The sequence below is a fragment of the Neofelis nebulosa genome, chromosome 7, assembly GCF_028018385.1.
Source record: "Neofelis nebulosa isolate mNeoNeb1 chromosome 7, mNeoNeb1.pri, whole genome shotgun sequence".
In the NCBI taxonomy this organism is placed as follows: domain Eukaryota; kingdom Metazoa; phylum Chordata; class Mammalia; order Carnivora; family Felidae; genus Neofelis; species Neofelis nebulosa.
Window position 1 is genome coordinate 41,256,855 of NC_080788.1, and position 15,720 is coordinate 41,272,574.

A 15,720-nucleotide genomic window follows, 5' to 3' on the forward strand; every position below is an offset into this window, starting at 1 on the left:
TCTTTGGTAGACACCAATAGAACACCTGGTAGATATCATGCCATGAAACTTATTTAACCTTTTTTCTTCCAGAAACCCAGCAGCACCATCTATCCCATTAAGAACAGCTCTCCACTGAAAGCCTATCATCAGCTTAATAAGTTCATCAATAATTCTAAAGATGAAATACCAGTCAAGATGAGAAAACCACATACAGGCTGATGCTGGTCTCCAGCAACAAGTGTCTGAGGGTGATGGGACTAGGACACGGTGGGAGTTTCTCCACTTGACTTAGAAGTCATACCAAGTAGCTGCCCCCAGCAATAGATATTCTCCAAAATGCCCAGGCCCGCTGTTAATGAATCTGTAGAGAATCCCCTAATTTGGAACAAAACCACATTATCATTACCAGCTGCTCTGACCTTGTAATTGGTCATTACCCACAAACTAATGAGCCTCCCACAGAGTGCACAAAGCATTTGGTGGTTAGTCCAGGGCAGTTCTGACTGGCAGTAGGCAGCCAGATCTGGCCACCTCTTACCTTTTCAGACTTGACTTTCTTTAGCGGGCGACACTCATTCTCCCCTTCCTCTGGCTCCGGTTTAGCTCCCAAAGGATTGAGCGCTGCCCCAGGCTCAATAGCTATACTCCCAAGTGGCTCCACAGCTCCTGTATCCACCCCTGCACTTCCATCATACTGACCACCCCGTCCTCCCAAGGGAACTGGCTGGAGGACCCCAGGATCCTTTTCTGAACAAGTCCCCACTCCTTCGCTTCTCTCCTTCTTGCTCTTAGATGAGCTGTTCTCCTTCTCCTTTTTGGAGCCGGCTACACTGCGGGATGCCTTAGCCGCCTTCTCTGAGCCCTTGGGAGCAATAGCAGCAACCAGGCTTCCTGCATTGGCACCATCTCCTGAGCGTCCCTGCACCTCTTTCTTGCTAGCTGCCCCCTCACTTGGAGTGAACAGGGAAGTCCCTGGAGTGGGCTTGCTAGTGTCTTTGCCACTCTTATTCCTTTTGGATTTTGATTTGCCTTCCTTCCCTTGAGGACCTGGCACTGGGGTCACAAACTTGATGTTGTCTGGCAGTGTGGCCACAGCATTGGGAGCCGGTATCCCCACCTCCTTTGAGCCTGACATTTCCAGTTTCTGCTGGTCCTTTTCCAGATCGGCGTCCAGGTCAATGATGAGATTCCCTACTCCAATGTCCCATTCATCCCCACTGTCGTATGTCTCAACCGGGTTTGCATCCACTCCTTTCCCTCCGGAGGCTCCACTGCTCAAGGACATCTTAGAGTCAACGTCCCACCTCAAGATTCAAGGCTCTTCCTTGCCCCCAGCTTTCCTATTTTCAGCTTCAGCTATGTTCTCAGACCTGCCACATTGGTCAGTACATGCCCAGTGGACAACATCATTGCTGGAAAAAGAAAATTTAAAGAGCTGTTAAAGGAAACAATACAGGCAAGGAGACAGCCTGAAATAAACTCCCACACAAAACAGACTGTTCCTAGGGGGCTATCACATCACAATGGACAAGACAAACAGGTTCAATTGTATTTCTAACCAAGTCACATTGGACCAGGGGAAAAGTTAATTCCCGCTCCATCTCCCTAGGGGAGAGTACAATATTTCCAATTGCCCAGAGATTCCGTGTTAAGTCTTAACTAGGAAACCTCTAGAGTTAGTTTCCCATTCCCCAGAGACTTCTTTCTACCACCACTGCCAGCTGGCAATCCTCCCTCAATCAATACAGGCCCTGGCACATAACAGATTCAAACTCTAGCACAACTTTACTCACACCCCCTTGGTCTTTGCTTCTTCTTGAATTATCAGAGACTCAGAACATGGACTTGCAAAGGCTGAATAAGCCTCTATTAACAGGACCTGTCCTTACTAAACATAATATGGATTCCTTGTCATTTGACTTTTGGGGGGAAAAGGTCTTATTATGATTAGGAGTGAAAGAAAAAAGCAAGCAGAACTAGGAAAAATACATTAGGATAGAAGACAAATATTGCAACTAGAGGAGACAATCCTCAGAGAGATGACTCAATCAACCCGCTTAATTTCAGTTAAATAAGCCTTACTGAACTCCAAATAGCATAATTCAGTGTGGCCTTTCCCACTTTTCACTAAAATGTCTATGAAGACACACACGAAAAAATTTTACCCTGACTCAACACTACTAAAACCCCTAACAGCAGAACGTGAAATAACTCTTCACATTTTTATATAAGACTGGTGGCACTGTATTGATAAATACCAAAGGCTTACCACATGAAACAGGGATTGGCTAAAAAAAAAGGCGGGGAGGGTAGAGAAGTCAATTTATAACTCTCCACTCTCCTCATGAGACCTGGAAAGTGTACCAGCTAGAAAATCTAGAAGCCAACAGATACCATCCAGGTATTACTATGACAAAGAGTAAGAGTTCTGTTCTTGAAGGCAAAGCAAAATCCAACGGATAGCTTTCTACATCCATTTACAAAAGAAAGCTCCTAAGATAACAAAGAGCAAACCAGTGGTGGCACAATGAATCCTACAGGTAAATGCTACAGATATGACAGAGAGACAAGACAAATTGTACTTTTTAACCTACTCTCTCAAGACAGTATCAAAGAACCAGGGTGCAGTTACAAGAGAAGACGTCATCCCAGGAAAGCAGAGCTGTACCATGTAAATGCCTCCTAGCAACTCGGGTTGAAAAGAGAAAGGTATGCACATTAATCTGTCATTTAGCTGTAGATCTGAGAAGAAAATACATCCTTTACCCAAGTAGAGAGAGAGTTTAGTACCAACAGGAACAACCATTGCTGGCATCAAGTCTACACAGATCTTACTTCATAACAGGAAGAGCAAAATGAGGGTGGGAGTGGAGGTGGAGTGGGGGAAGGCATGATGTAGGAACTATGAAAACATGACACCCACAAGGTAAAGGAAACATAATCCCTGAAGAGTAAGAAAAATGGTACCTCTGAAAACGTCTAGAATTCTAAAGAAATTTTTGTTAAAATGTTTAGAATTCTCAATACTATCTAAGAAATCTTGGCCTACAGTAAATACTAGTGTAGCACATCTTTGTTCATTCATTCAAAAAACTTGTAGGGGCGCCTGGGTGGCGCAGTCGGTTAAGCGTCCGACTTCAGCCAGGTCACGATCTCGCGGTCCGTGAGTTCGAGCCCCGCGTCAGGCTCTGGGCCGATGGCTCGGAGCCTGGAGCCTGCTTCCGATTCTGTGTCTCCCTCTCTCTCTGCCCCTCCCCCGTTCATGCTCTGTCTCTCTCTGTCCCAAAAATAAATAAAAAACGTTGAAAAAAAAATTAAAAAAAAAAACAAAAAACTTGTATTTATTACCTTCTCTGTGCTAGTCTCTAAACTAGGTACTGGGGATACAACAGTGAATAAGTGAATAAGTGAATAAGGCAGTGGAACATGGTACTGAAAATAATTCTATTATGAGGGGCAGCAAGGATTTCTAGAAAAGGGAATGCCAACTGAATCTGTACTATAGTGGATTATTAAAGCATAGTTCTTTCCAGCATCATAATTTATTACCTCTGCAATCTTTGCAATTGTGGCTAGGCTTAGAGCATAACACATTCACATTTACTTATGGCTTACCCACTTTCCTCCAGAGCTCTACTATCATCAGTCTGTAATTCAGCCATTAAAACAGCCCCATGTTTGTTTAACCCTGGAAAAACAAAACTTTCAGAAGACTTTCCTTTAAAAAAAACACAAAACACAACCTTCTTCTAGAAAACAGGACTGTGATGAAAGAGAGACTCTAGGTAAAAGAATATAAAGTACATAAAAATGATAGTGCTCAGAGAGCTTGACAGTTCTCACTTTACTATACTGGCTGAGCTATCATATGGAGCAGGATAAATGAAGTATGTCAGTAAGGAAGAGATAGCATTAAGAAGAAAACAGGTGGGGCACCTGGGTGGCTCAGTCGGTTAAGCGGCCGACTTCGGCTCAGGTCAGGATCTCACAGTCTGTGAGTTCGAGCCCCGCGTCAGGCTCTGTGCTGACAGCTCAGAGCCTGGAGCCTGTTTCAGATTCTGTGTCTCCCTCTCTCTCTCTGACCCTCCCCTGCTCATGCTCTGTCTCTCTGTCTCAAAAATAAATAAATGTTTAAAAAAAAAAAAAAGAAGAAAACAGGCAGAAATAAAAGGATATGAACTTAGACAAAAGGATACGACGTTTTTAAAAAAAGAAAGATGCAAAAAACAAAAAATGAACTTCCTATTAAAATTCATACAGAAATCAAAAAAGCACAGACCTGAAACTGGGAAATGATTCAGTAAACTACAAGAAAACCTGAGATATTTTTCTAGAACACAAAGGAAAAGGCAGCAAAAAGAAAATGAGAAAAATTGAGAGAGATACACCATTTAATAACACTGAAAAGAAAACTGAGGAGATTAGAACTGGGAGGAAAACCACCCATCAAGACATAATAAATGAATAGTGTTTTGAGCTGAAAAAGATCCTGCATGCAGATTGAAAAGGTTTACTACTTTCTCAGCAAAATCAATTTAAAAAGCCAAACTTGCACACATTCTGGCCAAATTCTCCCAATTATAAAGGACAAAAATTGGGCCAAATTCAGAATGCTCTGCAATATTAAACGTTATAAAAGAATGAAAAAATCTACAGAATTTTGAAGAAAAAAGGCTGTTGGTCAAGTCTTACATGGAGTCAAGGTGTTTGTCATGTATAAATGTAATAGATTTTCAGTCATGTAAGAACACATGTACATGTATATCTATCTTGTTAAAAAAAAAAAACAAAAACTATCTAAAGCCCTAAAGTCAGTTCAGTAGCATAAATGTGAATAATTCTTGGAAACACAAATACCAATTAAATTTTGTAATCTGAAGAGTAAACTTGATATTAAAGATACTAAAAATTATTCCTGAGAAATATGAGGTAAAATCAATGCCTATAATAACGCAGAACCTAAAGTTCAGCCTTAACACTAGTAAGGGAAGACACTTCCTCAAATTCCTCTTGCCCCGATTCCATATGTCCTGGCAAACTGTTTTGTTTTTTCTAGTAAGCAAGATATATTGCAATTTTTTTTTTTAATGTGCTTCTTCTCAAAAAAGAGCTGGAGATGAAAATTTGAACATATGGTGGCCTGTGCTCATTTCCAGGTTCTAGATCTTAAGTGATATTCATTAAATAGAAGGGTGTCCAGAAGAGTATAATGAAAGACCAAGAAACCATTTTTTGTAAGAGCAAAGGTCTTATAAATTGGTATTCCTTAGTCTGGAAAGGAGAAAACGAGTGAGACAAGTTGGTAAGCTTCAAACTTAAGATGGTTGCAATGCAGAAGAGAGAAACTTATCCTCTGATGCTGACAGTAGAAACAGGACCAGTGAGTAGAAGTTACAGAATGACAGATGTTTAACTGAGGAAGAAATTCAATAACCTGAGATTTCCAACACTGGCCCACAATGCCATAATGAAGCCATATCTTTATCTCTGAAAGTACTGAGCAGAAAAAGCTTAATCCTCTGTCAACGAAATTACATAAAGAATTCCTCTATGTGTAGTAGAAAGTAGTCTGGACATGCCTAGAGCCTTTTTCAAATCTACAGTTCTATTAATATATCTATCAAAAAGTGCTTTCCCTACTACAAAATTACCCAGAATTTCTGAATAAAGAGGATGCAAACAAAACATATCGTAAGGACTGATTTTAGTAGTTTTAATGTTGTTTGGAAAGCCACTGTCCTATTTTTGAGAGTGTTGAGTTTTCATAAGTACTACTTTTACTCAGGTGACTTTTCAGAAAATCCAGTTTTCCAAACCCAGCAGGCTTCACAGTAACTTTGGTGGTACCTTTCCAAAGATACACTGTAAAATTGCCAAGGATTCTTTAATCAGCCTGGCTGCAACAGCCAAACCACTTCCCATCTGCTCCCTACAGCATCCTCGCTTTAGACTGCTAATAATCAATTCTCTGACAGGTCACTGCAGAGATGTTTAACCCCAGGAGGCAGGGCAACTAACATGCTTGCTGGAAATGAAAAGCACTGACCTCTTGCTTCCATGGCAGTTAAAGTGAAGAATCAGGAGAACCAATACCTTACAGAGACCACAAGGCACTTTGAACTTGCAAGAGCTTCTGCACATATTTTCCTCTCTCTCTTCTCCTTCTGCCTAATTGTACTCCACTTCCTTATTTAGGACCACAGTTCACCAGACTCTGGAATTACTTGACAGTACCATTTATTCTTTGTTCCTGCACCTGATCGCCAACAACTCCTCTCTGTGCGAATATAGCTAAGGGACCAAGATAGGCCAGGACAATCACTCCCCATATCCTGTACCTGTAACAACAGAAATTCAAATCCCACTTTCCTCTCTGGAATCCAATTCCTCTCTCAGACTCCCAGCCCACAGACTGGTTTGTAATCACATATTTTGGGTCATTAATTACTTTTTATTTATTTATTTTTCAGAGAGACAGCGAGAGAGACAAGGGGAGGAAGACAGGGAATCTAAAGCGGGCTCTGTGCTGTCAGTGCAAAGCCTGATGTGGGGCTCAAACCCACGAACAGTGAGATCATGACCTGAGCTGAAGCTGGACGCTCAACCGACTGAGCCATCCAGGAGCCACTGTTAATTACTTTTGAAATACACATGCCACGGATCACACCACTCTCCTACCTCAGGAATGAACAAGGCCTCTCTTCAAGATGGCTAAGAATGAAAAAGAGTCTTCATGTGAGGTCTGTGTCCCTGCCCAGAGGACATAAGCAGCAAGTGACCCTAATGATGTCCAAACATAATAAGGACAATACTTCTCTTTCCACCCACAGAGAGCTCTGTATCCACCCTAGAGGACTATACGAAGACAGCATCTCTTTAACTGCCAACTACCCACAGATAATCTGGTTTAAGTAGCAAATCGTCCAATGATGTTCCAGTGTAAATTTATCTGTCCTCTCCTCTTCTTATGGGTTTTAGATCAATCTTCTTATAGTCTTCGGCCTAAGTGACAGTTGTATATGAGTATATATAATCTGCTTGGGACCACAGAGGTCATACACATTTAAATGTGAGGGTGACCTGACTAGGTAGTTCCCTCCAAAAGCTGTCAGGACAAAGGGAAAACAAAAACAAAAACAAAACGCTACATTCAATTTTACAAAGATAGCATGATGTAGAAAAAAGAGCTCTGAATTTAGAATCAAGATATGATTTCTGGGTCACCTGGCTCAGTCAGAAGAGCATGAAACTCTTGATCTCCAGGTTGTGAGTTCAAGCCCCAGGTTGGGGGTAGAGATTACTAAAAAATAAATAAACTTAAAAAAAAAGAGAGATGTGATTTCTAGACTCAAATTTCCAATGATCCTAGCCAAATTGCTTCATTAAATAATAATTTTTTTCATTTATAAAATGGAGGAAGTATCCATCATGGTTGTAAGCATATTATGAGCATACAAATTTGAAAAATATAAGACAACTCATATTTAAAAAAAAACTCAAAAGTATAAAATGACCCACATACTCCTTTTTGTTTAGAAGAATTTTTCGTAAGTTTATTTTGAGAGAGAGAAAGAGAGAGTGAGCACATACACACACACAGGGAAGGGGCAGAGAGAGAATCCCAAGCAGGCTCCACACTGTCAGTGCAGAGCCTGACATGGGGCTCAAACCCACGAACTGCAAGATCATGAACTAAGCCAAAATCAAGAGTCAGATGCTCAAATGACTAAGCCACCCAGGTGCTCCCACCCACATATTCTTATATGGTTCTAGGAACTTAAAGAGGACTGTTTTACAATTATACCTTGTACAGAGTATCAGGTATTTTTACAAATTGCAGGTAGCACTGATCTCAATCTAAGTTCTGTGAAAGAAAATGGCAATCCTTTTTTTCTTCCATGAACTCAGCAGTCCCAACTTTTTTTAGGATACTCCTACCTTCAGGTGTAGTTCAAAACTACACTATAGTGACAGACAGACTCACTCTATCTTCCTTAAAAAATCCCTCAAGGCCTGGGGCACCTGGGTGGCTCAGTCGGTTGAGCATTTGACTTCAGCTCAGGTCATGATCTCATGGTTCGTGGGTTCAAGCCCCACATGGGGCTCTGTGCTGAACACTTGCTCAGAGCCTGGAGCCTGCTTCAGATTCTGTGTCTTGTTCTCTCTATCTGTCCACCCCCCCACCCCGACCCCCGGCTCATGCTCTGTCTCACTTTGTCTCTCAAAAATCAATAAATGTAAAATTAAAAAAAAATTTTTTTTAATCCCTCAGGGCCCAGGTACCCATCTTAAAGCTCAGTTTTAAAATCCGGGCTATCTCTTTTACCACCTGTTCCAATCCACTAGGTTGTTGACCCCACTGATAGGACAGGACTTCAAATCTAGATTGTGTGAGATTCATGGGTTTGATGCCCCAGGGAAGGGTCAATAAGCCAATGGGATACAAAAATGCTGCTAGAAGAAAACCATATTATACCATCTTCCCTGAATTCCACACGCTACCCTGAAATCACTTTGGGCTTAGCCAGCCTCAGATGAGGCTAATACAACATGTAAACCATCCTCGGTGACTCTGAGCTTACCCAGCTGGAAGAAGAAGCATCTCCCTCTCCACCTGCTACACTTCATAGGCACTCACTAATCAACTGAATTTCCACCTAGGGCTCTAACGAGAAACAATCAACTTTCCTTTGGGTCTCTCCCTTAATTTATTACATTAATTACTGTAACAAAGGAACTGTGTCATCTCCTCAAGTACCATAGCTCTCAGCTTATATCTCCAATGGGGGATCAGATAAAGAACAGACTAACAGTGCCAATTTGAGAAGATGGATCCAATTCAACAGGGCTCATCTGACCATGTGTCACCTAAGGACAGAAGAGTAAAAGGTATAGCGTCTCAGTCCCTGAGTGTTTTTATGCTGCATCTCATGGTTTTATGGTCCTCACAGGCTGCTATTCTCAGACAAAGATTATGAGGCTTGACCTGTTTCATCTCACATAAGCAAATGACACTTCCACCAAGACACAGCTATTCAACAGGGCTCAGGCTTAGAGCCTTGGTGTTTGTTGATACTGCTCTGTGCTAGCATACATCTCATAATAGGCTAAACTGTATACTGAACATGTAAATAATTCCATCACAACACTACAGGGATTCATTTAGTGGAACCAGTCCACAGAGAAAACCCTTACCAAGTGCTACGTGTAAGTAGACCAAGAAGCAAAGACCATTTAAAAAATAAAGCCCGACCATTCCCCTAATAATTGGAGGACTTTATAGCCCTTTATAATTTAGTTCTAATCGCCAGAAATAAACTTTCTGTGCTAAAGAGAAAGAGGTCAAGTTCTCAGGGGAAAAAGTGAATAGTGGAGATAGCTAGGAATCAGATCTAAGAAATCAGCCCTCCACACAGAACTGCTGTGTGAAAACTTTTCTGTATCCCAATCATCTCATCTCTAAAATAGGTCATAATATGGGATGAGTTCATAGGCATGAGGGAAAGGAAATAACCCCAGTATTTTTCAGGAAATACAAGGAATTACCTTCACTTCTTATAGACCTCACCTCCCTTCCTAAATCTTACACAAGAACTACTATGCTATACTAACTCTAAAGAGCAAAGAAAACCTATCAAAAGGTAGCATCTACACTGTTAGCCATTGGGGGAGGCGGGGGGAAGTGGTGGAATCCACATGCACACCCTCAAGGCTATCTAAGCCAGGTCTATTCTACTTCTCCAGCCCTATCTCATAGTCACACTCTGTCTTCTGTACCACTCTCACCTTAGTGCCTTATAGCTTTTACCTGAAAGGCACTCCCTGTGCATGTCCTACCTCCCAATGTGTGTGATGATTTAATAATTGTTTTATCTACTAGACTGCAAGCACGCCAAGGGCAGGGGCTGTCTCTTGCTCACCATTGTATCCTAACAGCATTTGGTTCACAGCTGACCCTCAATTAAATATTTTGGTCAATAAATGAGGGAAGAACACTGCTTCCTCCTCAACAGGTGAGGTGCCCAGGCTGCCATTTCTCCTCTCTGTTCTTCCTTCAGTTTCATTTGTCACTAGTTATAAACTGTCTCAATTATCTGACAGTCTTCAAATGTACTTGTACAGAGTATGGATTCCTCTCTCTAGGATAAAGGATGCAGGTTCATTAAGAGTCCAGAGGTGTTATCAACAGTCATACTATTCAAAGAGCCCAAGTGTCCATCAACTGATGAATAAAGATGTGGTATATACATGCAATGGAATATTATTCACTCATCAAAAAGTATGAAATCTTGCTATTTTGCGATGTGGATGGAGCTAGAACGTATTATGCTAAGCAAAATAAGTCAATTAGAGAAAGACAAATACCATATGATTTCATTCATATGTGGAATTTAAGAACAAAATAGATGGGGTACCTGAGTTGCTTAGTCAGTTGAGCATCTGACTCTTGGTTTCAACTCATGATCTCATGGTTCGTGGGAATGAACCCCACATTGGGCTCTGAGCTGACAGCACACAGACTACTTGGTATTCTCTCTCTCCCTCCTTCTCTCAAAATAAATAAAATTTTAGGGGCACATGGGTGGCTCATTAGGTTGAGTTCAACTCTTGATTTTGGCTTAGGTTATGATCTCAACAGTGGGTGGCTTCAAGCCCTGCATCAGGCTCTGTACTGACAGTGTTCAGCCTGCTTGGGATTCTTCCTCTCCCCTCTCTCTCTGCCCCTACCCTGCTTGCTGTCTCTCTCAAATAAAAAAATAAACTTAAAAAATTAAAAAAAAAAAAAAAAAAACTTAACAAAACAAAACCCATGAACATACAGGCCGGGGCAAGGGAGGGTGGAGAACAGAGGGAAACAAACCACAAGAGACTCTTAATGATAGAGAACAAACTTGCTTGACGGAATAAGATAGGTAGGAGATGGGCTAGATGGGTGATGGGTACTAAGGAAGGCACTTGTGATGAGCACTGGGTGTTGTATATAAGTCATGAATCACTGAATTCTACTCCAGAACCAATACTGCACTGTATGTTAACTAAAATTTAAATTAAAAAAAGAGAGAGAGAGAGAGAGAGAGAGAGAGAGAGAGAGAGAGAGAGAGAGAGAAAGAGAGTCTAGGGGGATGGCTAGAAAACAAAAGTCTCCACATTTCTTAAAATACCTATGTGCTCCTGAGTATTCTCTTAACCTTCAAATAGTCTCATCCATACACAACACAGCTGCTTCCCAAAATAGGGCTGGTACACAGATCAGGTGTTCTGGACATAACCAACTCCTGAGAGTGCTCATTTATAAACTTAAATGTATGGTAAAATCTATCAGACTTAAACCACGAAGTTTTTACATTTTAAGCACTTATAAATCAAAGATGACAGAAGTCAGGAAAGTGGTCATGTCTGTGGGGGTGGTGGTTAATGGCTGGGAAGAAGCATGAAGGAATCTTGTGGGGCTGGAAATCTTCTCTATCTTGAACTAGATGGTGGTTATATGGCTGTACAAATATGTAAAAACTGAGTTGTACACTTAAGATTAGTGTACTTGATGCACTTTATTACATGCACATTATATTAAAAAAAAAAAAAAAGTAAAATAGTAAATATCCATGAACAAGAGAGCTGCATTACTGGATCATGTTCCTGGTCCTAAAGCAGCATTTCATGCAATCATGGTAAAAAAGAATCATGGCATTGGGGTGCCTGAGTGGTTCAACTGGTTAAATGTCTGACTCTTGATTTCAGCTCAGGTCATCAGCTCTCGGTTGGTGGGATAAAGCCCTGCTCAGGCTAAGTGCTGACCACATGAAGCCTGCTTGGGATTCTCTCTCTCCTTCTTTCTCTGCCCCTTCCCTACTCCCTCTCTCTCTCTCAAAAATAAATAAACATTAAAAAACAAAAGGAATCATGGTATCAATCTTCATAGGCTAGGACATTTTAAGGGGAACAGTAAGAAAAAAGAAAAAGGAAAAGAAAGGAAGAAGCTAATTAAGCATTATCCTATGTTTCACTACATTGTGAGATTTACAGATCTGGTAAAGAATCTGAAAAAAAATAGTGATACAAACCAAAATAAATAAGGTAGTTAATGATACTGAGATCCTAGAAAAGACAAAAATTATACAAAAAAACCATAATAGTAGTATACTAAATGGCTCAATAGTAAACAATATGTACACAACACAATGAATAATGAATACTGATTTAACCAAAAATTGTGACCCAACTATACTAAGAGGATTTGAAGGAGAGAACAGTTGGAAAGTATATTATTACTTAGATACAGGAGTAAACCTAAGATAAAGACTAAAAAGTGTAAAGCTGTTGCCTGCTGGGAGTAAGACTTGGTAGAAAGGTATAAAAAGTGGATTACTGATTTTCATTAAAAGACATAGTACTACTTGATTTTCAATATATAGTTCATGGAAAGGCAAAAACAAAAAAGTATATTATTAATCTGATTAAAAAAACACATCCTGAAATAATTTTATAAAAAGGATATACTCCCCTAAAATCCCTGGGTTCACTTAATAGGTTATCATAAATGTATTAATCCAATAATTTATCAAAAATCTTATGGTAGGGGAGCCTGGGTAGCCCAGTCGGTTAAGTGTCTGACTCTTGATTTCGGCTCAGGTCATGATGTCACAGTTGATGAGTTCTGTCTCCCCCACTCTCTCTGCCCCTCTTCTCCTCACAAGCTCTCTCTGAACATAAATAAATGAATGGATGAATATTTTTTAAAATCTTGTAGGAGACAGGAGGAGGGGCAGCAGAAGTGAGGCAGGTGTGGTTATAAAAGGGCAAAGTGAGGGACCTTTGTGTTGACGGAACTGTTTTGTATCTTGACTGTGGTAATAGTAAAACTGCACAGAACTAAATATATACACTCATAAATGGGTACAAGTAAAAGTGAAGAAATTTGAAGTGGGTGGATTGTATCAATGTCAATACCTGGTTGTGATATTGTACTATATAGTTTTGCAAAATACGACCATTGGGGAAACTCGGTAAAAGGGTACGAGGGATCCCTCTGTATTATTCTTACAACTGAAGTAGACTCTACAATTATCTCAAAATAAAAAGTTTAAGAAATCATTGAAACAAAAAAATCAAACACAAAAACTTTCTTGACCTTATTTTTATTTTTAATTTCTACTTTTAAGTATTTTATTTATTTACTGTTGATAAGAATACCCATAATTAAGCTAAATTTATTTCTGACTTGAAAGAGTACTCTCTATCCAATACAGGATCTTAAGAACTGGTAAGTAAGTCTGTATGTTCTTCTCATCACTTGATAGGATTTGGTAATCTAGTGTTTTTAAAAGACGAAGTTTCTTTTGATATGTCTTGATTAAAGCTTTTACCTCTTTTGGTCAACAGCTCTGGATATATTTCTCAGGGATAAGCAGAACAGACAGTTATCACAAACATAAACAAACCTTGGTTTTGCTGAGGGAAATTTATTTTTACTTTACTGAGTTCTGATTTTCTTCCTAAAGATGCCCACCATTTCCCTGGCAGCACACTGAGCTAGTTTTTCTAGGAACAGCTGACCAAGATTCCTAGTCTTCTTTGGGGCTACAAGTGCTAGCTTGAAGTTATTAACTCATGCTAAGAAAGGGGTCCAGACTTTCTACCTGTTCTTAAATGTAACACTTGTCTACATTAAAACTCATCTTCTATTTTTCATCCCCCCAACACACCCAAGATATTCCTGATGTTTATAATCTATACAATTTGGGAGCCCATCTGAAAGAGCTTAATGTCATGGGAAAATCTGAATATGTCACTTATGTAAAACATTCATTAAAAGGTCAAATAAGATGAGTGTTATGCTTCAACTCTTCTACCTAGAAGAACTCATCAGTATGGTTCCTGGATGTAATGTTACGAGGAACCAGCACAGTACAATGGAAAAAACAAAGCAAAACTAGGAAAGAGGCAGAAAAGCTCAATCCTACTCCTTACTCTCCCTTAGATGTGTAACCATCTCAGGCAAGTCACTGCACTTATTTGAGCCTCAGTTGTTTCACCTGTAAAAAGCTGAGATAATTAATATACCATAGAAAGTGTAATACTCTCAGTAGAAACTGGGACAGCCCCCTAACAGTAAACTCCTTGATATTCCATAGCAAGATGAATCTTTACTTGAAACAGAACCAAAAGAACAACAACAAAAAACAAAAGACTAAAAGTTGCCTCTTAATTAACAGTTGAAGTCAGGTTTGTGCCTAACTTACAAAAGCCCAGTTTTTAGAGCTTTTGAGGTTTAGAAACTGCAGAGAAGGAACCATGGCCCTATAAAAGTATTCACTGTCAGAAAGTCAGTTTGCTAATGCACAACAAAACATTTTCTCCCATTCCATAACTAAAGTTTTTAAATAGCCTTGGCCTAACTTTAACTAAAGTCTTTTCAAAGTAAACAACGTCCACTGGTAACAACTCTGTCCCCACACAACTGTTAATGATTTGTCATATGCGACTTATGTAAACTAACCTATTACCTTAGCCCCAATAAGTTATATGAATAGTACCAAGTCAACTCAATCTTTAATTTAAATTTTATCAATTTCCCAATATAGTTTTTAGTCTCTCCACCTCCAAAGCCTTCTTATGGACAAAATTACATTTGAACAATCTACACCAGTCCCTTAGCGTAGTAACCATGACACTTATAAATTGAAGTAATATATTTTCACTAAGATATTCGTATTTTATCCTTGAATTCTTTCTAAAATCTTGGGTAGATGCACTTGATCTAATCAAGTATATTGATTTGGTCAAGAAAAGCCTAGGGAGCTGGAAAAAAATGTGTTGGAAATACTAAATAAATGTTCACATTTTCTTTATATTTTTCTATACTTTTCATGCTTTGAAAAAGATTAATTCATGTTCTAATCAGAAAAAAAAAGTTAAGCATCTATCATCATCTGACCTAGAAACTTTAATCTGCTTGGGTGGAGGAGAAAAACAGAGTGGAAATTCTCTAATGTTTTCATCCCTGAATGGATCCTTCACACCATAATCAAGTACTCTTACCACTTTTCTAGCAGCCTTTCCATTTTTAACATGTCCTCTGAAAAAAATAAACAAACAGGAAACTTAACATTAGCTGTGCAAAGAGGCTTACTGATTCATCTTTTTTTTTTTTTTCTTTTACCTAATTTCTAAGTGGCATTCACCCATTATCACTTTGTGGGATTCTTTGGCCTTGATTGAAAATGTTTCTTATTTCTTCTCTCCACAGCCTCTAAGACTATGCCAAATCACCATCTGTTTTGTATGGTCCTTTTGATCCCTAGCTTTCTTTTAACGTGGACTTCTAATATAATGATTTTTAAGCATTTAAGCTGCCAGTGGGTTATTTGCTTTCTAAAATCTTTCTTTCTGGGGTGCCTGGGTGGCTCAGTCAGTTAAGCATCCGACTCTTGATTTTAGCTCAGGTCACGATCTCATGGTTCAGGAGTTCCAGCCTCACATTGGGCTCTGCACAGACAGTGTTGGAGCCTGCTTGGGATTTTCTCTCTCCCTCTCTCTGTCCCTTCCCTGCCCACGCACTCTCTCTCAAAATAAACAAATAAACATTTAAAAATTTCAAAAAAAGAGAAAGCTTTAAGGGGCGCCTGGGTGGCTCAGTTAAGTATCCAACTTCGGCTCAGGTCATGGTCTTGTGGTTTGTGAGTTGGAGCCCGGTGTCTGGCTCTATGCTGACAGCTCAGAACCTGGAACCCGCTTCAG

The 15,720-nt window shown here is 39.8% G+C and overlaps 1 protein-coding gene across 3 annotated transcripts in view; it reads right to left on the reverse strand.

Moving 5' to 3' along the window:
* Positions 1–15,720, reverse strand: part of ZNF609 (zinc finger protein 609) — a 214,595-nt gene that overhangs the window by 186,393 nt on the left and 12,482 nt on the right. The window contains exon 2 of one of the 3 annotated variants that reach the window (XM_058737410.1): positions 1,100–1,394. The exons of 1 other annotated variant lie outside the window; for it this stretch is intronic. In XM_058737410.1, the coding sequence (XP_058593393.1) occupies positions 1,100–1,267 (168 nt within the window). In that variant the 5' untranslated portion in view covers positions 1,268–1,394. Of the gene's footprint in view, positions 1–520; positions 1,395–15,720 lie in introns of all 3 variants that reach the window. One more of the 3 variants, XM_058737409.1, reaches the window with a different exon arrangement.